The sequence below is a fragment of the Elgaria multicarinata genome, chromosome 6, assembly GCF_023053635.1.
Source record: "Elgaria multicarinata webbii isolate HBS135686 ecotype San Diego chromosome 6, rElgMul1.1.pri, whole genome shotgun sequence".
Lineage (NCBI taxonomy): Eukaryota > Metazoa > Chordata > Lepidosauria > Squamata > Anguidae > Elgaria > Elgaria multicarinata.
In genome coordinates this window covers 81,715,262-81,739,478 of record NC_086176.1, presented here as the reverse complement: position 1 = coordinate 81,739,478, position 24,217 = coordinate 81,715,262, and the positions used below count along the sequence as shown (strand labels likewise).

General features: G+C 39.5%; 1 protein-coding gene across 1 annotated transcript in view; it reads left to right on the top strand.

Annotated features, from left to right (window-relative positions):
- The window catches only part of RASGRF2 (Ras protein specific guanine nucleotide releasing factor 2), a 107,563-nt gene that overhangs the window by 14,224 nt on the left and 69,122 nt on the right, over positions 1 to 24,217 (top strand). The window contains exons 2-4 of the mRNA XM_063129667.1: positions 16,828 to 16,934; positions 20,553 to 20,700; positions 22,100 to 22,189. Coding sequence (XP_062985737.1) covers positions 16,828 to 16,934; positions 20,553 to 20,700; positions 22,100 to 22,189 — 345 coding nt within the window. The remainder of the gene's footprint in view (positions 1 to 16,827; positions 16,935 to 20,552; positions 20,701 to 22,099; positions 22,190 to 24,217) is intronic.

Here is a 24,217-nt window from a genome sequence, read left to right as displayed (position 1 = left end):
CCACTAGCAGAAAGAATACCATAACTATCTCCTATGGGGGGAGGGAGCTACAGACACACACCTGCTCCTTCAATCAGCAATATTTCCACCTAAGCACTCAGAATGATAGGAACGTTGGGTACTCTTGCTGGAAGATGTTTGGAGCACCTTCCAACAGTGGAGCTCAACTAACCACTTCCTTTGTCAGTCTTTCTCTGCTTTGGAGAGCTCTCTGGAAATGTCTGGGGGTATGGGTGGCTGAAATTAAGCCAAAAACAGCTTGTCCTTTTCTGACTCTGATCCAGAGATCATCATGTATGAAAGGGCATTCTGCATGGATTAGTGTTGTGTTTAATAAGCCAAGATATGACTGAGCCCTTTGCCTTTGCACGCACTCCCTTTGTGCAAGTGAACAAGCAAACAAGTTAGGAAGTCTTCCATTAACAATAGGGCTTCTCTAAACAAGTGATTTATTGCACCCTTGTGAATGGCCACTCACGGAAGTTTGCGGATCCATTACATGGCGTTGGCAATGTCCAGGGCCGGATCTACACTATTGCTTTAAAGCACTTTATAACAGTTTTATAGCGATTTAAAGCGCTTTATAACTGTTATAAAGCTCTTTAAAGCAGTAGTGTAGATCCGGCCCAGAACATCTCCTGCACTATCTTCCGGTAATCTCGCAATTAAAAAGATCAAAGATAATGCAGTTATCGCTGGGATATTGCAGGATCTCTCTAGTGCATGAAGTCAGTGTTGTGCTTAAATTCTGCCACTAGATGGCAATGTTTTGTTAAACAATGGAGCCTTGCAGAGAAGGGAAGTTTTAAATGCAAAATCATGTGGTCATGTGTAAAGGAGCACATTGTGAATGCGGAAAGACTGTGGAAGACAAAAGCCTCAGTAAGACTGTGAGATTTTTCTATGTGTACAGAAACTTTTAGTTTCCTGTTTTGTCCAAACCAGGATATTATAGTTAATGGCTTTGGAACAAGTCAGGATATTAGTCAACTTTAAACCATGGCTTCAAATCAAGTATGGATATTAAGCCAAACCATGACTGAAAATTGTATTCCATGGGTCAGATACATATGTGCGTTTTCATGCATGATCCACACTTCCACCCTCTTACTTTGACCAGATTGTGTGATTGGAGGAATTTATTTTATTTATTTATTACATTTATAACCCACTTCAAGGCAGTGTACATAATCCTCTTCCTCGTCATGTTATCCTCACAACAACAACAACCCTTTGAGGTAGGTTGGGCTGAGAGTCTGTGACTGGCCCAAACTTAAGCATTGAGCTTCCATAGCCAAGTCAGGACTAGAACCCAGATCTCCCAACTCCCAGTTCAACAGCCTAGCCAATACACTGGCTCTGTGGATCTGCCCTTATTTGTATGTGTGTAGGTAGCAGCATCAAGTGCATGTTTCCTGACATGGACAGTTGCTGGATTTGGTATATTTGTCCATTGCCAATTTAACTTAAATGCCTAGAGCACTGGAGATAGGGCACTGCTTTTCTCATCCTATAAACCTTCTGTTGCCTTCCCCCCACACCCTTGTTTCAGCCTTATCCTATCCATAAATCCTACTACCAAATGTGATCACTCCCCCACCCAATAGCCTCACTCCCCACTCAGCACCCTAACATTTGCTTGACACATCCATCAGCACAGGTTTTTCATCCTGATAAGCATGGCAGATGGAGTCTAAAAACCTTTTTGCACTCTTGCCTACATAGAATTGCTATCTGTGGTATTGATTTCATTGGCATCAGGATTGCAACATAATCATAAGGTTGTAAAGAATCTTCCTTTGTATCGTACTGTTTTTGAATCTTACTTCTTTGTGGTGCTATTTGTCCTACTGGTTTGGTGGTACTCTGGTACTTCCATCCAAGACACATGATGATGTAGTTCTAGGTGTCATACTTTTTACAGAATAGTTCTTTTTCCCCCCGAGGAATGAAGCTTCCCTGCTCCTAGTTTAGCTTCAAAGGTTGTAAAGCTATAGAGATGGAGAAGGCAAACAGCATGTGGTTCCTGTCAACAGAAGTTAAGCCTGATAATTGATTGCAGTTTGAGTCGATACATAATTTTAATATTTCAAATGAGCTTTCAACTAGTACCTCAGTTCTTTGTAGCATCAGATTCTTAGCATTGTACAGTAACTGTTAAAAATTAGAGTGTAAGAAAGTTGCATTATTTTAGTAGTAAGTAACAATAATGAAAACTGTTCCTGACCAGTATTATAAATATTGAGGGTGGCTTCAGAATTTGCAGGACAATGGCTTGTAAATGTTATGAATATTTTGCTGCTTAGAAACTTGGTGAATTAGGTCAAGTGCCATGAAGGAGAATCAGGCAATAAACAATTTATTTCAGTATCTGTGGGACGGAACAAAAAAGGAGTCCAGTGAACACATTGAAATGTGGGATGCAACCAGGAGTACCTAGCAGATGTGGGGTTGAGAAAGAGGAAGGAGGTCCCATTGGGACCAGACAGTTTGAACTTTGATAAGATACATGAGCTGTCAATTTAACTGCTTAGTGCTTAGGTAAAGGTCAAGCTGGTAAAATATGGAAGGCAATCATAACACTGGATCCAAGTCGCTTTACGTAGTTCCTTGAAAGCTTTACTTCTGGGAAAGATTCTATTAATCTTGTTGAGCCACTGTCAATTAGCAGTCTGCATTTGTTTTGGAATGAATGAAAAACTGAGCCAAATCGGGGTAATTTATTACATTGAAGGCGAAGAAGAGTTTCTTTTCACCACCAGCAGGGGTGCTTCTCTCAGTGGCTGTTTCCTGGAGGTCACCATCTCATTTACCAGAATACCCTGAAGATTGCATTGACAACCTACACCTGGGGGCAGCATGAGACCCCTACAGCCTTAACTGTACACTCCAGGCTGCCCTGATCCCTGCCATTTAGCTTCCCCCACCCCAATTTCCTGCTGATTGTACTGTTGCAGTTGTGGTTGATTGCTAGCCTTCTCTCCACCCCCTCCCTCAGTTATCCCAAAACAGGTCACTCTTTCTTTCCTTATAGCGGCAGTGAGAAAAGAGCAATCTGTAGCAGGATCGCTGGTGCGTGTGTGTGTGCATACTTTCCCCCTAACCCTGAAGCCAGCATCACATATGGCTCTCTGGAGCAAAAAGGTGGTGCTCCTGTGTGAGAAAATTGGCAATTACTAGTGGGGGGTACTAGTGGGCCGTATAAAAATGTAATAAATAAATAAATATTCCCTTCAAATGAACCATGCAGTGTCTGAGGCATTCTGGGTAAGTGAAATGGCAGCTGTCAGGAGACAGATGCTGAAAGAAGCCCTAAAAATGTTTTATGAGAAAAAGAACACAAATGTGAGTAAAAAAAAACAAATGCAACAAATAAATTTGAAAGTAATATGGTTTTCATAAATGATTACAAATGAAATGATTAATAAAAAGATCTGTACCAATTAAAATAATGGAGTAACAAAATAAATTTAGAAAAAAACCCTTTTTAAACTCTTTCTCCCCATCTCAGCCCATGGCAATTCTTCCTTATGCTATCAACTGTATCAGGCTTCCCCAAACTAGCACCCTCCAGTTGTTTAGACTACAACTTTCATCAGCCCAAGGCCAAGCCAGCATGGCTAATGATCAGGACTGATGGGAATTTTAGTCTAAACATCTGGAGGGCACCAGGCTAGGAAAGGTTGTAATCTACTTTTATGCTTTTTATTGTTTTAAATTTTGTATGTTTGTTTTTAACGTTACGTGTTTTAAACTTTGTAAACCACCCAGAGAGCTTCAGCTAAGGGGTGGTATATAAATGTTGTTATTATTATTAATAATAATATTAATAATAAATGCTTCATTGGACTGAAAATTGTTGTTATTTTCATGAGATGCTTCCTAGGAACAGGTTCCAGGGTTTGCCAACCCAGATATTCTAAAAATACTCTGAGCATCTGCAATTTTGCATTTTAAACTCATTTAAATCACGGCACTGTCATGTCTACAGGAATAAAATTGAGTCTGCTTTTGTTGTCATGATTCCTTCCATCACCTGCCACTTTTGGGGACATAAGGGCCCTGGGTATTGGCTCTAAGGTCCAGCCCTGACTACACCATTGACTGTAACGTTAATATATTAAACAAAATACCAGAAAACAAGTGTGCAGTCTAGTGATTAATAGCCATCCAGGGCCTACCAAGGCCTGCCAAGGCAGGGAATTCCACAGGGATAGCTTCACTACTAGTCATCATGGCTATGTGTTACTTCCAGTGTCAAAGGCTGTATGTTGCTGGGGAACATGTGTGTGATGGTGTTGCTGCACTCATATCTTGCTTATGGGTTTCCCATGGGTTGGCCATTACACAGAACAAAATGCTGGACTGGATGGAACATTGGTCTGATTCAGCATGGTGGTTGTTACGTATGTTATTAATGCCCTCAATTGAAGAGCCTCCTGCTTCTTTATGAATTCTTTGGGAAATGTTGCATTGACAAGATTGTATTATTGATCAATTGAGCAAATGAATACTTCTCAATGAATATTTTATGAAAATAGTAATAGGCATTAATAAAAAGATAAAGGGAAACCATTACTACAACACATGTAAAGTAATGAAGTGATAAAAACGGAATATTCGATTAATTTCATTGTACTAATTGTTGTTGAGTATTTGTACATCTCTGAAGTAGGCTGCTAATATTTCCATTTTACGTGGGTGACATGTCCCAAGTCAGCCAATGAATTGCATTTCGCCAGGTCAAAATCTGATGTGTTTTGATGTACATTTGGTGGAAACAAACATTGCAAAATTGCAAGATAATCTGGAAAAAATATGTTTACCAATAAACAGTAAATGTAACTGGATTATTTCCTATCTTTTAAAATCAGAGTAATTGTAGGTTTACCAGTTTTATGATATAATTGCCTTTTAGTCATTTTCTCTGATATAAAATGTTATTGGCTGTGGCATGTTTCCCAGTGTGAGATTCCTGTTTGAGTGTGTTTTTCCACTGCTACTGTACATTTAGAAAATGGCTTCATAAATTTTAATAAAATGGAGCTCCCTTGAATCCTTCCAGATGTATCAATGAACACTGTGCAGCTGCAGTTATATTCTTGATTAAAAATTTAAGTACAGTAAAGTATTTGTCTCCCCTCCCCACACAAGTTTATCTATAATAGGACCATGTATATTAAGAGTTTTTCATCAGTTCAGCTCAGTGCATGTATAGCAGTCATGTCTGGAAGGATCACCATAGGGCATAATGGAAACCTGTCCCTTGATCCCCAACAGCAGAGGTAGGCTGCCCTTTTTAGGCCATGGGCATATTTGGCAATTACAGGAAGTGTCCTGGGCACCAACACAAAATGGCTGCCATGGAGGTGGCAAAGGACAAGTAAAACGTCCAAAAGACTGTGTGCTCCCAGGGCAGCATGGAACCATGTGGGTTGGCTCTGTGCCCATGGGGTAGGCAGCAATTTCACCATCCCCAGGATGGCGGGGTGGTTGGGGTGCGGGTATAATTGCCACGTACGGGGCTCCTCTTCTGGGGGGAAAAAAGTTGGCTGCAACATCCCTTCTTACTACCAGGACATTGCACTGCCGTCAAGATGCTGGGGGAGGATTGTGGAAGCAGGTAAGTCCATGATCCTCCCCCTCTCTCCCTCTACACCCTTAGGTGTATTTATTATTATTATTATTATTATTATTATTATTATTATTATTATTATTATTATTATTATTAATATACCGCCCCATAGCCGAAGCTCTCTGGGTGTAGACAAGCCCCTTGTTATAAACATGGTTTATCAGCCTAAGACTGTTATGTCTGAATCACACAAGAGTCTGAATATACTGGGGTTGTTAAACTTCAAACATGCAGCAGTCTCCCCACACTTGCAGAGTGGCATATAAGAAAGGAGCCAGGTTTTACTCCTGGCTTTGGAGAGTGCTTGCCTATAAAGCCTTTGATCACCATTTAAACAGATAATACTAAGAAATACAGGGTTGCAATTCCAGTTTTGTCAATGAGGAGAACTAATGTGGTGGTTTTATCAATTCCTATAAAAGAATTGTAACATAGTGTAATAGGACCACAGATTTTAGACAGGAACTGAGTTTTTGTGTACACATAACCGACCACAACCTGATTTTATGACCTAACTATAAGACATGCAATCCTTGCTCTCCAGCGCAGCTTGTACAGAGCAGGAATGGCAGCAGGATGCTGGGTCATGCAGAGCCTCCTAGGCAACCAATTTGTATTTGTGAGCAGAAGATTTCTATGTAATACTGGAGAGAGTGCATTTCTGTGTACAACTACAAATTATTTTAATTAGTAGGCAAATAATTAACTAGATATATGAGGTAAGGTTGATTTGACGTCCTGGGCTTACCACCTTTTCTCTTGGTTTTTTCAAACTAATTACACTGTATGGTTTTGAGATGTACCACAAGATTTTTCTAGGGTAGAATCTTGCTGTATATGTTCTTACATAAGCTAATGATCTGAAAACTGTGGTCATAAAACTGCAGAAATGTAAGGCCTGGAGTATTATTCTCCAACAATAACAGTTCTACTGCTGGCAGCTCATAGTCCAATTGGATGGCAAATCTGTCTTTAACTAAATTTTATTACTAAATTCCAAAGATAACATGATGTTTCTCTTTCCTTCTGTGGACTGCTGTTAGATATCTTAAATGCTGCTAAAAACCCAATTACACACACAGCAAGCATAAGTCAAACCAGATAGTATTGATTCTTTTATTTATTGTTTTCAGTGGTGTTTTCTGTACAAAATTACCAATTGCAAGTTGTGCATCAGTTTATCAGGAAGCGTTTGTTTATTACCTATACAAACAAGCTTGGCTTTGAGACTAGGGTTTTTTGTTTGTTTGTGTGTGAAATTCAGAATTTTGTATTTAGAACATGTATAATATGTTCAGTTTGGAACATGAATAATCATATGCTCAGCTACCTTGAAGCCACTGTGTTGAAACATATTGCTCTAAATTTGCACATTTTTTAGTTTTAGTTTGATAAGCACATGGCTCATTGTTTTGAACAGCCCAAGAAATCTATGTTTTGTCTAGGATGCCTAAGCAGAGGCTTGGCCCCCTTCAGTGGCGGGATGTGCAGGAATTGGCAATATCAGAATAGGGATGGTGAACACTATGGCACCTTTGGTGATTGGCATATCTGGAGGACCTGCTCCTAGGGAACTGTGAGGCTCCTGTGTCAGGATATGGTTTGCCTTTGGAGACCCTCCTGCCTCACGTACCCTGAGCTGTGAGGCACAGGGAGGGGGTGAAGTGAGGCGGTCTCCCCACACTTGCAGAGTGGCATATAAGAAAGGAGCTGGGTTTTACCTGACTCCTAGCTTTCAAAAATGCTCACCCATAAAGCCAGGCAAGTGGACTGAGAAAGGACCCAACGATTCCCACACTTTGACATGCGGATCCAGGGAGGGATGAATTACCCGTATTATTCAAATAAAGAGGCCCTAGTTTAACTCGAGTTCTGGTGTCTGTGTCTTTATTCCATGCTTCCTTCTCCACTTGCAAATTTGCACATTTTAGCTTTTTAGTTTTAGCTGGATAAGGACATGGCTCATTGTTTTGAATAGCCCAAGAAATCTGTGATTTCGCTTAAGTGACAAATGGCACATTCCAGCAGTTATGTGTTGTTAAGTCCTATTTGTTTAAAGTGTAAATAGAAGGATGCAACAACAGCTAGGCCTGTAACTCGTGCTTTATTCAAAACTGAAAGTGGAAGCTGCCATGAGGCTAGGTGCTGTTCCCTTGAATAGTTTCCCCCAGGGAACCTGTTGTCCTTGACTTCAGTTCCACTAATCATGTTACACCTTCCCTATTTTACAAATACTTTTAACCTGAAACATGAACTACTGAACTACAACCCAACTTCCTCCCAGTGGTTATTAATATAATAGGGGGTTGGACTCGATGGCCTTGTAGGCCCCTTCCAACTCTGCTATTCTATGATTCTATGATAATTTCCTAAAGCTTAAGATGGAGGCTTGCTAAGTTACATAGTCTTGGAGGTGCTGTGGTCTTTTCAAAAGTCGACCATACTGAGAGTATCCTCTTGTGGTTTCTGTGTCTGGTTCTCTTTGGGGATCCTCTTCCTTCTCTGTTGCATTCACTTCTGGGTAAGTCTCATTTTCTTCATTCCTTGATGGCATCTGTTTGTCTACCGGATGCCCCTGGGTGTTCTGTCTTGTGGAACGTAAATGCTTTCTGTTTCTGCGGATCACTTGCCCTTCTTGTGTACCCACTTCATATGACCTGGGTGCTACTTCACCTCTCACCATACCTTTTGTCCATTCCTTCTGGTTCATAGCTGTTGGTTGTATATTAACAGAGCTGCCTTGTCTTATAGGTGGTAGGTCCTTTGCTGCCCTATTATACAGAGATGCTTGACGTTTCTGATTGTTGGCCATTTCTTCTCTGCGTTGATCCACTCTTGCTGGCTGAAGAAGGTCTCCTCTCATTGGCAATAAGGTTTTAGTTCGACGGCCCATCAATGCTTGTGCTGGACTAGTCTGGCAACCCTGTGATGGAGTATTCCTATGTGCCAGGAAGGCTAACCACGGATCAGAGCCTGATAACACTGCTTTATGTAGCAAGTTTTTAGCTGTTTTGACAGCAGATTCCACCTTGCCATTACTTTGTGGGTATGCTGGAGAGGATGTGTGGTGATCAAACTCCCAGTTCTTTGCAAATGAACGAAAATCCTCTGATGCAAACTGAGGTCCATTGTCTGAAAATACTGTGTCAGGGATGCCATACCTTTCAAGATGCACCTTCAGTTTAGCAATGACTGCCTTGCTTCTTGTGTCTGAGAGAGCATCAACTTCCCAGAAATTGGAGTAATAATCAACTGTAACTAGATACTGCTTCTCCCTGAAAGTAAACAAGTCAATTCCAATCTTTTCCCATGGTCTGATGGGTAACTCATGTGGTAGAAGAGTCTCTTTCTGTTGTCTATTATCGCATGATCGGCATGTCTCACATCCCTCTATCAAGGATCGAAGTTGTGAGTTCATTCCTGGCCAATAAACACACTCTCTGGCCCTCCTAAGACAGCTGTCAATACCCAGGTGTGATGAATGTATTTTTTGCATGACTTCCTTGCGCAAGGAAGCTGGAACAACTGCTCTCTGTCCTCGAAAGACAATCCCATCCTGTACACTGAGCTCATCTTTGATTAGGAAATATGGTTCTGCTCCTGATAGTACCTGACTCTTGTCCTCAGGCCATCCTTTCATAATTGCTTCTTTGACTGCCTGTAGCTGGATATCTTTTTCAGTGGCTTCTTTAATTTCATTGCATTTAGTTGTTGAAATTGGGAGATAGTGCACCTTGTTGATGAATTCAATGTCTGGGTCTCCTCCAAAGTCACTGCTGTTGGGTATATAGGCTCTGCTAAGGGTATCTGCTAACACCAGTAATCGACCTGGGCAGTATTTGATCTCGACATCGTAGCGCTGTAGGCGCATGAGCATGCGCTGTAATCTTTTTGGAGCACTCAGAAGAGGTTTTGTTATTATTGTCTCAAGTGGTTTGTGGTCTGATATCACTCTGACTGCTTGTCCATATGTATATGGATGGAATCGCTCCATTCCAAAAACCACTGCTAAGAGCTCTTTCTCTATCTGGGCATAACCCTGCTCAGTCTGTGATAGTGCTCTGCTTGCATAAGCCATTGGATGGTCCTGTAAGAGGACTGCCCCGAGGCCTTTCTCAGATGCATCACACTGTAGCGTTAGTGGTTGTCCTGGCTGATAATATTGCAATACTGGAGCATTGGTAATCATTTGTTTCACCAAATCAAATGCTTGCTGTTGGGGAGTTCCCCATTCCCATTCTACATCCGGCCTAGTAAGTTGTCACATTGGTTCTGCAACTGTAGCCAAATGAGGGCAAAACTTGGCTAGAAAATTGATCATTCCAATGATGCGTTGCACTGCTTTTACATCTACTGGGGCTGGCATGTCTCGGATTGCCTCAATCTTGCGGGGGTCTGCTTTCAGTCCCTCTGCTGTTAAGACATGTCCAATATATGTCACCTCTTTCTGTTTCAGTCGCATCTTTTCAGCATTCAGTTTAATGTTTTTTTCTTTGCGTCGCTGTAGAAAGGCTTTTAAATTAAATTTAAAATTTAATTTAAATTTTACTGTTTTAACTCTGTATTTTAATCTTATATCAACTTTGCTGTGTGGTTTTATCCTGGTTGCGCTTTTTATACTGTATTTCGTAATTGTGTTTTAACCTGTTGGGTGTTTTACTGTGGTTTTAATTTTTGTGAACCGCCCAGAGAGCTTTGGCTATTGGGCGGTATAAAAATGTAATAAATAAATAAATAAATAAATAAATTTCTTATCATGGTCCTGCTCAGCTTCTGAGTCATTAGACCCTTCACCTACTATGAGTATATCATCTGCTATTATTTTCACCCCAGGAAGTCCTTCCAGTGCTTGGGATAGTCTCCTCTGAAACAGTTCGGGAGCTGGACTGATTCCCATTGGCATTCGAAGCCATCTGAATCGACCAAAGGGTGTTGCAAAAGTAGTAAGCATACTGGATTCCTCATCCAATCTAACATGCCAAAATCCATTCTTTACATCACAGACTGTAAAGATTCGAGCTTTTGAAAGTTCAGGCAACACGTCGTCTATTGTTGGTAGTGAGTAGTGACATCTCTTCAGTGCTTGGTTCAGTGGCTTTGGGTCAATGCAAATGCGAAGTTTGCCTGATGGCTTTTTTATCACTAGCATGGTGCTTACCCAGGAAGTATTAGTTTCTACTGGTGCTATGATGCCTCTGCTTTGCAATTTTTCAAGTTGCTCTCGTACTGGATGGTAAAGGGCAGCAGGCAGTTTTCTTCGTGGCAGGCATACTGGTTCCACTGCTGTGTCTATCTCAAGTCGCAGCTCACCTTCCAGACAACCTTCACCCCTGAAAACATCCCCATATGAGTTTAAAATTCTCTCCATTGTCCATGGGTGAGCCCTTCTTGCTTCTTCAACTGGAGCTATAAAATTCTGGTGCTGAACCTTGATCAGATCCATGGCCTTTATTGCAGTGTACCCCAACAAGGGTTTATGCTTGTCTCCTTCCACAACCACAAAAGTCAGCTGGTACTTCTTCTCATTTTTGGGGTTAGTTATTATAATGTTGCATTTTCCTATAGGCTGCATTGTGCTGTCATTGTACATAATTAATGTGCATCTGCTCTGTTTGATAGGTGTGTTGGGTTCCAATTCACTTTGTGGGATCACATTGCAAGAGGCCCCACTATCTAGCTGGAAACACACTGGCTGTTGTCCCACTAGCATTGTTGCATAGACTGCAGCTTGTGATGTGGTTCTTTTCCTTTGTGAAGCAACAGCCCGCACCTGACTTTTTTGTAGACTCAGGGAGAGGGACATTATGTCATCACTACTGTCTGATGTGCCATCGTCTTCCTGGACAAATCTGACTGTGTCTCTAGTGGGCTTCCTTTTGCTTTTGCACATACTGCTGAGGTGAATCAGTTTGCCACATTCCCTGCAGCGCTAATGCCGGACACTTTTCCTTTATTCTCTAATGCCGGACACTTTTCCTTTATTCTCTCGTGCTGCCTCCCACAGTAAATGCATCTCACACTGGAGTGTAGGGTAATTGCTTTCTTCTTCAACTTTTGACTCAGTGCATGTATTTCAGAATGTGCAGGACCTTCCAGGGCCTTCACTCTTTCTCGTGAGGCTTCTGCTGCACGCCCCATGTCTAAGCATCGATCTAGTTTGAGATCAGCTTCTCTGAGAAGTCGCTCTCGCAAAGAGTGGTCCCAAGTGTCTAATCAAAGAATCCGTCAAATTTTCAAAATTGCAAGTTGCAGCTAGGGTGCGCAAGGCAGTGACATAGGAGTCAATGCTTTCACCTTCTGCTTGCTCTCTGGTGAAAAATTTGTGCTGCTCAACTGTTTCATTTTGTTTGGGGGAACAATAGGCATCTAGGGCTCCCAGAACTGCTGTCAGGGTAGAATCTGTGCTCAGCTTTAGAGTGGTGCACACCTCTCTTCCCTGTTCCCCTAAGAGATAAAACAAAAGCTTTACTTTCCTTGTTGTGTCCTCTTCTTCCACAGTCAAATCTGTGTACAGCTTGAACTCTTCCTTCCATCGGGCCCAGCGCTGTGCAAGGTTGCTGTCTGCGAGATCTAGAGATGCAGGAGGCTTCAGACCAAATTCCATAGCTTCAAGCTTCTAATTGCTATATTTTTGAGAATTCAAAGTCCATCCGCTGCCACCATGTTTAAAGTGTAAATAGAAGGATGCAACAACAGCTAGGCCTGTAACTCGTGCTTTATTCAAAACTGAAAGTGGAAGCTGCCATGAGGCTAGGTGCTGTTCCCTTGAATAGTTTCCCCCAGGGAACCTGTTGTCCTTGACTTCAGTTCCACTAATCATGTTACACTATTCACTTTAATGAAGACTCTTTATTTATTTATTTACAATATTTATATACCTCTCCCCGTTCAAGAATTTCAGAGTGATGAACAAATAGAATAAAAGAATAAAAATACAATTTTTAATATTTCTATTTTGTTAAATTAAAAAAAGAAGAAGCTAAAGCAAAGGTACTCCGAGTTTACAATAGGAGGATGGCACAAGGCATGTTTGCTAAGGACTTTTCTATGCTTCTTGCACAAACTGCTCTTCATACTTCCCGTGTCCTAGATCCAGGAAATGTGTAGGTATGAAATTGTTCTTTGCTCACCCTTTTAGCTCTGCTTGAATCAGGGAACGTACTTGAAAAAGAGAAAAACCTTGAAAAATAAATGGTAGATGAATCATCTATCTTAAACTTACATTAATGGCAATGTATCCATAAGATATAAACACATTGAAAATAATGCAGAGACAAAATATTTTGACAACTTTGTCAACATATTTTTTTGGGAAGAGATCCTCCCCAAATGTGGTTAAAATTATTTATTTTTTAATTTATTGTTAATATTGATATACTGCTTTATTTGCTAAGAAAACTACACCCAAATCTTGGGAGAAGGAAAGCTATATGACTTTCAGATGGGTAGGTTTACTTCAAAGTTCTAGCCTAGATTTTTTTCTCTCTTTCCACCCTTTTTTTTAAAGTTTAAAACAAAGCTAAGGATTTGTTAGGCTTAACTGAAGCTTGGTTGTTAACTGTGGCTTGGCCACACTCAGCAGACCATTGGTCAAGAGTACAGCACCATGTACATTGATGGTGCTATATAAATGAATAATAATAATAATAATAATAATAATAATAATAATAATAATATTTCTTGAATATGTGTCTAAAAGCCCATCTATACAGTGCTTAGGAATGATGTTACTTACAATGGGAGGGCAAATGTTTTACAGGCACTATGACTATAAATATAACATTCTGGTGATAGAGCATGAAGGCTCCAGATGTATACTATCTTTATTTAAATAAATCTGTCACAATATCTTTTTACAAATTAGGATTTCTTGCTTGCTGAGCACATTTGTACATAATCATCCTCTCCCAAATGCTATTTAGATGGTTACTTTGGAGACTTCCAATTATGTGTAATATACAACCTATACAATGGTTTAAGAAGTTCTGTATACAGGAATCCAAGGTCATAAGAACATAAGAAGAGCCATGCTGGATCAGACAAAGGGTCCATTTAGTCCAGCACTCTGATCATAAATGGTTAACTAGCTGTCAACCAGGAATCCATAAGTACGACATGGATGCAACAGCACCCTCCCATCCATATTCCCAAGCAACTTGTGTATATAGGCTTACTGCCCCTGCTACTGGAGGTAGAACATAGACATCAGGACTAGTAGCTATTGATAGCTTTCTCCTCCAGGAATTTATCCAACCCCCTTTTAAAGCCTTCCAAATTTGAGGCCATCACTACATCTTGTGGTAGTGAATTCCATAGTTTAACTATGTGCTGTGGGAAGAAGGAGGAGAGCTTTGGCTGTGGGGTGGTATATAAATGAAATAAATAAATAAATAAATAAATAAATAAAGAGTTGGTTTTTTAAAAATATTGTTGTTCTCTCCCCACTCAAACTTTCTTGAGTGGAGAAGACATCAGGGTTTAGGATGGTTTGGATGGGAGAGCATTTCTAGTATTTGTTTTATTTACAAATATACAAGCAGCATACTTTGGGGGACAAACAGATTCCTACAGCAGACCATAAAACTGCAAATAATGCTTCAGGTTTTCCAGGGAAAGCAACTGCATCCCAAAGTGCTTTACCATTAGTCAACTTCTAGATCTCTCTAAGCAAAGACTGCTCACTGTCATGGCACTGCATATCTGCATTTCCCACTGGCTAAAGCATGTGTTTGAAAGAGAAGTTCCAGTCATTAAAGCCTAATGAAGGAAAAATCAGCTGATCACCCCTGATTATCAGAAAGAAATCATGTTAACAAAGGATATTCTCCCAGTAACTGTACCTATCATTTGGCGGCAAATCTTGTAGTTAGGGGTTGACATGCACAGTACGTTTGCGGTCCATCTCTTACTTTTATAATAACAATATTTGCCATTCTTTAGCTTGCTCTGTGATATGATACTTAAGCATTCTTTCCGCACCATTTATGGAATAATAATTTCATTTACATATGAATAGCTTCATTTTAATTCAGTGTAATTGTACTTGGTACATAGTGTATCTGATGTTTGTTAAAATGTAATAATATAAAAGCAGTAACACAAAGACAGTTGGGTATGAAAAACACATCTATTCTAAGCATGACCTGCTGGTGCTTATGCTTAATTTCTACCAACACCAGCTTGCATGTAACCTCAGAGCTAACAGCCTATTACAAAATGAAATACTTTAGCAGTTTTTAGATATATATCTTTTTGCAAAATGAGAACAAAAGGGACAGCTGCCATTAGAAAATATTTTCCTGCATCCATGATTAATGCAATCAATTAACAATGAGCGATGCAGGTGAAGTTCTTTATGCTCCTGCTCGAATATGTAGGGATGTAAAGGCCACCTTAAAAAGAAATGCAAGTTTTCCAGATCCCCAAATTTTCTCTGGTTTGGATCAAACACCTGAGATCCAATTCTGGTTTAATATTCTGGTTTATAATGCCACCATTTCCTAGTTCAGATGTAATGGGTTTTAAGAAACTGGAAATATTCCAGGTTTCAAGAGAATGGAGGAGGGAAGGGGATGTTGGACCAAGTGAGTGCAACACTCATCCTCCTCAGTCCATATACCAGGGGTAATTTTGCCTTCATCCCTTGGAGGCAAATGCAGGGGACATTTGAGGGTTTAATGCAGCTGCCTCCTGTAGTGGGTACCTGGTGAATGAGGGGGATTGGGTAGGCATCTTATAGGGTATCTCCACACATCTTATTATTGATTTTAATGAAGTCATCACCCTTAGCCAAAAGATACTTGTTTCATGTCTTCCCTGGGGCTGGGGGCAATAAACTATGTCTTATTAGACTGAAGACATTATGGCCTAATCTACACCAAGCAGGATATTGCACGATGAAAGAGGTATATAAAAGGCAGGAGTTACACTAATGTTTTATAGTGGTATTGAAGTGCACTGACAACAGTTGGGGCCCATTGACCATATACCACTTTCATACTGCTTTCATAGTGCTATATCCTGTTTGGTGTGGCTCCTGCCTTTTATATACCGCTTTCATACAGCTTTCATAGTGCAATATCCTGCTTGGTGTAGATTAGGCCTATGTCTAAACTGAGCCATTATTCACATGTCTTTCTATATTTCTGTTTTTGTCGAATTGCATGATACTATTAATGGTTTGCATTTTGCAAAGGTTAAAAATATTTTTAAACACACAAAAAATAATCAAACAAGAAACTCCAGTCAAAGAATTAGCTAATTTATTCAGAACAATATGTAAATTTCACCCTCATCTGTCCTAAGAACTTCATTGTCCCCTGAGGCCTCCCCATCACAGTTCTATTCTGGCGGCACAAAACCAAAACAGAAAGGATTCACCTCAAGGTCTTGCAGTCCTGTCCCAGTTCCATAGTTCCTAGTATGTGTCATTTCTACTCTTATTGAGAACAATGTATTAGTCAAGAGCTTAATCTTCAGGTTAGCAATGGGATGGAAAATAAATATTGCCAATATCATAATGCCTTTATACAAATCTATGATACTATACTTCAAATACTGTGTACAATTGGTTAATTGGCCACTATAGGACACAGAGTCCAGCCTTTAGTCCCATCAAGCAGGGTCTTCTTATTTTCTTAATACGTACTATTTAACCCATGAGCTAGATTTCAGTTGTATGTTTTGGCTGTATTATTTATTTGATATTATACTAAGGGCATTTAATTCATTTATTTTGTTTCTATACTGTCCAATAGCCAAAGTTCGCTGGGAAGTTCACAAAAAGACATAATAAAAACATAAAATCTTTTAACATAGAAATTTTTAAAAACAATTAAAAACAAGGGCAGTATCCATTGCTGGCAATCCACCAACTCTAAACTTGTTGCGGTAATAGGAATAACTGCTAGTGTGATGGGAAAGTAGCACAATACAAGAAACTACCCAAAATTACCGCTTTTGGAATGGGATAAATCATGGAGCTGCCTTCCACAACCTCTCCTGACTTGTCTCATTAAAGAAGCAGCAGTTTGGGTAGTTTCTGGCAGCATTAGTAGATGCTACATTCTCGTTGTGTTTGCAATCATTCCTGCTAGTGCAGCAGCAGTGTTGGATTTTGCCCTAAATGTTTGCAGCTTGGTGACTGCTGTATACTACTATGTTCAAACCTCTTCTTTTTATATAATTTACAGTACTATTTTACTGTCCTCTTTGGCCATGAAGGACAGAAGCCACTTGAACTTCGTTGCGAGGAGGAAGCAGATGGACAAGAATGGGTAGATGCTATTCACCAAGCCAGGTGGGAAACCTTCAATGACCATTGCTATGTAACCAGTCATTCCTTACTTTTCTCTTTTATCTATTCTGTCCTCATTATTACAGTTGTGCAGCAGCAGCAGCAGTAGCAACAACAGCTATCCTTGCTCTGCCTCCTCCTTCCTATGAACTTCAATCCAGCACTCTCCAGAGTTGTTTTCAGTGACTAGATTAGTACCATATCATGCATAAGTAGGGTGACCATATGAAAAGGAGGACAGGGCTCCTGTATCTTTAACAGTTGAATTGAAAAGGGAACATCAGCAGGTGTCATTGGTATATATGGAGAACCTGGTGAAATTTCCTCTTCATCACAACAGTTAAAGCTGCAGGTGCCCTGCCCTCTTTTAAATCTGGTCACTCTAGTATATAATATAAATATAATATATAATATAATATAAATCTAAACCCATCTTCATTATTACTTGTAAACAAAGAAAATGACTTTGAGAGCGCTTATCAATTAGGCAATTCTGAATTGGTTTTCCAAGCAAGCAACCAAATTTAATGGGTATTCCCAGTTTCTGCCATGGATTGATAGAATACTGTTTAATCATAATGAATAATATATTCATAGTTTTTAAATTACATGAATAGGAATAGGTTAAAATTTTAATGACCTCAAATACTTTATTTTAGTATTTTTAAATTCAGAATTGTAAGGATAGCCAATTTCAGTGACAGTGTAGAAAGTATGCTTATTGAACACATGGGGCTTACACCTGAGTAGAAATGTAAAGGCTTTTGCAGTTAATTAGTTACTTGACATTGCTTTTTCTGCACCACAGCTGCTCCTCTCAGGCAGGCAAAAGCAAAAGAAACTGAGAGAGCCTGTAGAGAGAACAAGTCAAGCAGAAATAAAATGTTTCTGTGGAACATTTTAGTTTTATGTACATTGTCCCATGTACGCCCTGACCCAGAAAGAGCATTTCAGCACCGATTCCAGTGAGTTACTTGTATGCCTTATGAGGTCAATATCAATTAAATTGTCTTTGCCAAAGAAAATCCAGAGTTCTCAAGAGCAATGCCTTAACAATTTGGTACAAATTAACAATACCAATTCTGTGTTTTAGAGTCCCATTATGCATACTTCTAACATTTATTAATATCAGTTAAATAAAACATGCATTCCAATATCACTTTTGTGTTATAATGGCTTAAATTAATAATAATAGATCGGTGTCCTCTCTTTTCATCCTGCCCTCCTAAATTAAAAGATTGGCACTCTTCCAGTGCTGAGGATGTGAGAAGCAGCAAAAACCGAACTGCCAGAGTTCTATAAATTCCATCTCGAAGCTCTTTCCAGCTTGAGTCCTTATCAGAGTGTGAGCTCCCCTCGTCCATGAAAATCTGCACGTATGTGTGCATCAGTTGTGAGCCCCTTTGAAATATACACTTACTTCCCTCATTGATTAAAATGGACTTATGCACATTTTTCAAAAGTATGCATTTTTTACATGTACATTTTCCCAATGTTGGCAGTGCAACTTTTTCAATTTGGATATTGCACTGCAAGTTCGGAAATGTATGGACTTTGACCATAGAATGGCTGTATTCTGACATCATGATAGCCCATGATGGGCAAATGTGAATTTGCATAATTGCAAATTTGTGTGAATTTGCATTTGTGTGAATTCATAATTGTACAATTGTGCACTTTAAGTTATGGAAGAAATATGCATTTCTGGCTGTTTTCTTTATTTTTGCTTATTTTCAAAATATTTATTTGTGCACCCTGGAGTTTCCTCCCCTGGGTGAAACTGCACAGAATTTTGAAGATAGATTGGGTGCCTCCCAACTTGGGGAGACTGCCTGTGAAGTGTAGTTCCAATCCTGCAAACCTTCAAGGATTCATAGAGCAGAGGCAGCTATATGATCTTGCCTTGCCATGTGACTCTATAGTTGAGCAAATTAACCCTCGTTGCTGGACAGACGACACAATAATCTATGGTGGGTTAAATAACTCCTACTGCAGATGCTGGGTTATTAGAGTAGGTTATTTCAAGCAAATAACCCATTTGGGTTAAAAAATTCCTGGCAGATGACACGATAACCCTCGGTGGCTTAAATAATCCATGATGGTTATTTAACCCATCATGGGTTATTGTGTTGTCTGAACCCAGTTATTGTGTCTGAGTCCATGTTCTGTCTGGAAAGTGTGCAAACTGGGTGGGAATCTACACTGATGTTATTCTAACGTTATGAATGGGTCACGTGACCCTGTGTCTCTAACATTGTAAATGAGTTGTACTTACTGGTTCTATTTTGTTGTTCCCTTTCATTGTTGCTTAGTTGTAGTGCTGAAATTGATTGCATGTGCCCCGTTCTATCGAGATTAGCTCTTCTCCGGTAATTTTCCTCTTCCTCTTCTCTGCAGAGCTGCTGGGTTTGCTCCACCCACTTCCTGTTCTCCTTCCTTTGCTTTGCCCCGTTTGTTATCTTATCTGCTACAGCAGTTGGAGCTTTATCACACCAGCGCTAAACTGTGCAATCACTGTGAATTGCATGCGAAGGACTCAGAAGTTTTCCACCTTAAAATTTGCTTTTATTGTGAAGTACTCCCATGCATCTTGCTTTAATTCTGCTTCATTTGCAAAAGATTCACCCTAATTCCAAGCCGACGCTGCGGGCGCAGGAGCAGGATTTTAAACAAATGCTTACATCTGCGTAAGCTTTAAAGATAAAGACACCAAAATCGGCACAGTAATAGATATTAGGGAGAACTTTAAGCATACCAAATGTGAATTGAATTGGGTCATCCGTTATTTTTTATAGATTTTTTTTACATTTCCTACCTTCAAACCCTTTGCAAAGGATCTAAACTCACTTCCTGGTAAACAAAGGATAGCTGTAGTTCCATGCAGGAAAATTAACACGGATCTCTGCTCCCAGTCCAAAACTCTAACCACTATTGTCAAAGGAGCGACAGCCAATGCTGCTAACCCCTTAAAGTTTTGGTCACCCATCCAAACCCTTACCAGAGTCAGACCTACTTAGCTTTAGCAAAGTGGCTGGCTCCTATGCATTCAGGCTATTCCCTGGCCGGAAGTGGGTGGAGCAAACCGAGCAGCTCTGCTACTCTCAGAGAAGAGGAAGAACTAAAACGATTGAAAACAGTGTGCCCTGCAATAACGTTACAGCTAAATGTAAGTAACGCTACATTCCAATAGTGTGCCCCGTGATGTTAAAAACCGATAGATAACAACGTTAGAAACGGACACTAGCAACGTTATAATACTAGTGTAGATCCGCCCTGGGTAAATCCTGATCAATTGAAATGAATTTCTCATACATCCCTAGCCAGTGCCTGCAATAATAAATCCCTATATGGAGAAGTGTGCCAATACTACTGAAGCACTTCAGTTATCCTGAATATTTATGTTGTCCCTGATCATGTTTATATAATTGATTTAAAAATAAAAATGGATGAGAATTCTGTCATATCCCTTGGAAACAGACCTTACAATTTACTACAGTAGGAAGGTTGTAATCTAGTACTTTCCTTTTCAATTTAAATGTGTTACCTACAGTGGTTACACAGGTTGTGACTGACATGTCAACTAACTGAAAAGTTTCTGTTCCTCTTTTTTCCTGTTTGTAGCTATTCAGACATCCTGATTGAGAGGGAAGTATTAATGCAAAAATATATTCATCTAGTTCAGATTGTAGAAACAGAAAAGATTTCAGCCAATCAGCTACGACATCAGCTTGAAGACCAAGACACAGAAATTGAAAGGCTTAAATCTGAGGTATATTCGGAAATAATGTGCAGGTTATTTTTATTACTTCGTTTGTACTGAACTGCCATTAATGGCTAATTAATATTTTAGGAATGAAATCTACCTCCCTTTTCAGTCAATTGCAAAACTCCCATGAATTATAAGATGGCTGAATTGGACCGTTAGTTAATAGTGAAGTAACCACCAATGAGTATGTAGACTAGACACATTTGCCTGATAAGTGACACAAAGATGTTTCTAGCATTTTATTTGAGTTTTTGCCAATTTTTTTTACAGATTGTTCTTTTACAGAATATGGTATTGTATTGTTTCCATAGAGCAGGAATGCATGCATTCTCACCTCTACCAAGCCAAATGCAAGTCTCCAGCCTTGTGTTGTAGCCTGTTGAGATGTTCCTTGAAAACAGTCCTATCTTTGAATATTGGGAAGACAGAAAATATAGGAGCTTAATCAGGTCCCTGGTGGATACTGGGCTATGCATGACTAGATTAAGGGCTGAAATAGATATTACTTTAAATGTGTGTTTAGCAGATATGTATGTCTAGCATTTTTACTCTAAAGTAGGTGCAGGGGCCTTTTCCAGATCTTAAAAGCCCTGTACCCCCTAATGCTAGGGACTCAATACAGATCAGAGCCCCTGTGCCTTCTCTAAAGTAAAAAATGAAAAAAAGGCATTGCTGCTAGCTGGTTTTGTCAGTGGGGGTAGGTGACTCCAATTTTGGTGGAGCTGCGACTACAAGTTAGTTCGTAGGGATGAGGAGGACAAGTCTATTTCCCCTAAGACAGAGACTGACAAGCTTAATGTTCTAGAGTATCGCTGGTGGGTTTGGTTCCTCTACCAGTCCCACATTCTCCCAGCACCCATCCTCCCTGAGAAACAGCCAAATAGTTTTTAGAGGTATTTACCAAAAGTTGTTAACCAGTGAACTTACTCCTCCAAGATATTGGTTAAACGAGACATTCCTAGGGGGCTTATATTTACCCGCATAGTAGCATAGCAAGGGACAGTGACCTTCTTTACCGTAAATACTTATCTGTATGAGTTAATTCCTGTTTACTGATGAATAGAGAAGGTATAATACTGAAGGCTGTTAATTGTTAATTGTTTCAATTTTGGAGTCCATGGAAAATGGGGGAATGTACCATTGCCTCCAGGCCTTGTCACATAAGTCATTCACACCTTTGCACCTGGGGAACAGAAAGGATTGTTCTTTTCTTAGGTGCGAGCTGTTTTTACAGAATCAATTTCAGGCTTTGGAAGAATATTGATAAAACCAGGAAGGTTGTTTTTAGTCATGCATGGCTAAGAAGTCTTCAGTGGTTTGACATTACAGCTCTGCGAAATATCAAGTGAGATTCTGAAATGTGCAGAAAGCTCTAACTATTTATTTATTTTGCTTTTGCCAGATTGTAGCTCTCAATAAAACGAAAGAACGAATGCGACCATATCAAGGCAATCAAGAAGAAGAAGATCCAGATATTAAAAAGATCAAAAAGGTAAATTTTTATATACCCTGTTTAAATGGGAAAGAGATAACATAATTTGCCTTTATTTTTCTTTGAATAATGAAAAATAATGTATTAAGTATAAAATGGTTCAGTTCAGCTCAGTTTGCATTCCATTTTAAAACTGCAGTAGGATCACCTAATGTCTAAGATGTACCATTAGTGAAGCAGGCAGAGATTCATTACTCTGGCTAGATGTGGATAAGGTTTATGTGCCCCTGAAGCCATGTGGAAATAGTGTTAAGAATAGCTTTGCTGACCGTTGTGTTTTCAACCCATTTTATATAAGACATCCATAGAAAATAGATTTGTGGTTTGATATAATTAGTCTAAAGGGAATGCCCTTAATAGTTGGTGACCTAACACTGCAATAGTGAGGCAAAGAAGGAGAAAAGGAAATAAAGTTTATATAGTCAAATATCATTAATATAATATATAGAGTGCAAAAAATCCAAAACAAAACTCTACATGCTCTGTAACACGCTGCGTTAGAGCCCAGAACTACAAAAGTCAAATTATTTCAGTAACATTAGGTATGTAGTTTATGAATTTTTACTTTTGCCATATAATGTGGCCAGTTTGAGTGTTTAGAAGTTTTCAGATCTGAACATTGTTCTATTAGCATTCACTATACACACTTTTCTTTCTTTTACATATGGCTCAGCTTCCCCAGAAATGATTGTTTTAATGAAAAGCCTCCAGGAAAAGGAGATAAGGGGCTGCGACTTACTCTTTCAACCACACTACTGTGCTACATCCAGCAAGGGCAGCAGTCTGGAATGCAGTATTGTTGCTGGCTCCAGGATATCATCCAGCAAATCCAGGATTTGCTCACATTGTCAGCAGAAATGTAGTACAGTTGCCATTAGGGCCCATCTCAAGTAGTTACTTGCTGGTGCAGAAACCTATATCACTGGCCTTTGGTGATTTTAGTGTAATTTCTGTAGATTCAGTGTAATTTCTGTAGATTCATTCTTTTAATTTCATTTATTACATTTCTATATTACCCAATAGCCAAAGCTTTCTTACAAAGATTAAAACCATAGAAATACAAATAGTAACACAATATAAAGCCACTCACATACAAACATATAAAACCATTGTATGCAATCAACAATAACGCCCCCCCCGGACCCATTTAAAACAAACACACACCTTATCATCTATTGTCAAATGCTTTGTAGTAGAGGAAAGTCTAGGAAAGACATGGCGACGGAAAGACAATCTTGGCAGCAAGTGATCAAGATAGATGAAATCAATATCACCTTTAGATATCTTTTCCTAAAATTTTTACTCAGTCCACAACAATGTGTGTGCTACATGTGGTGCTCCTTAACAAACAGGGTTTCACATGTACGGTGCAACTCCAAAATCTGCAAGGCTTTGCTTGCTAAAGGTTCCAGTTTTAATTTGAGGTTCCCAGTTGGACTATGAAAGACTCCTGTCTGAATTCCTGGAAAAGTGCTGTCAGGCTTTGTAGACCAGGGGTGGGAAATGTGTGACCTTCCAGATGTGGCCTTCTCTGCATCCCACCAATGCAACATATACGCTATGATGGGACAAGGAAGAGGGCTTTCTCTGTTGTGGCATCCATACTGTGGAATGCCCTCCCCTTGGAGGCCCAACTGGCACCAACACTGATTTCATTTCGACGCCAAGTAAAAACATGGCTTTTTAACAAAGCCTTTGATGGTTAAATTCACTAAGATGGCACATTGTTTTAATTGTTTTAACTGCTTTTAAATTATATATTGTTTTAACTTGGTTCATGGTTTAATTTGTTTTTAACTGTGCATATTTATTGTTTTATATTGTATGCTTTTCTCTGTACGCTGCCCTGAGATCTTAATGATATAGGGCAGGATACAAATGTTTCAAATAAAATAAAATAAATAAATAAATAAATATTGTTGGACTGTAGCTCTGATCAGTCCCAGTCAGCACGGCCAGTAGTGAGGTTTGATAGGAGGTGCAATCCAACAATTTATGGAGGATCAAACGTTACCCTTCACTATTGTA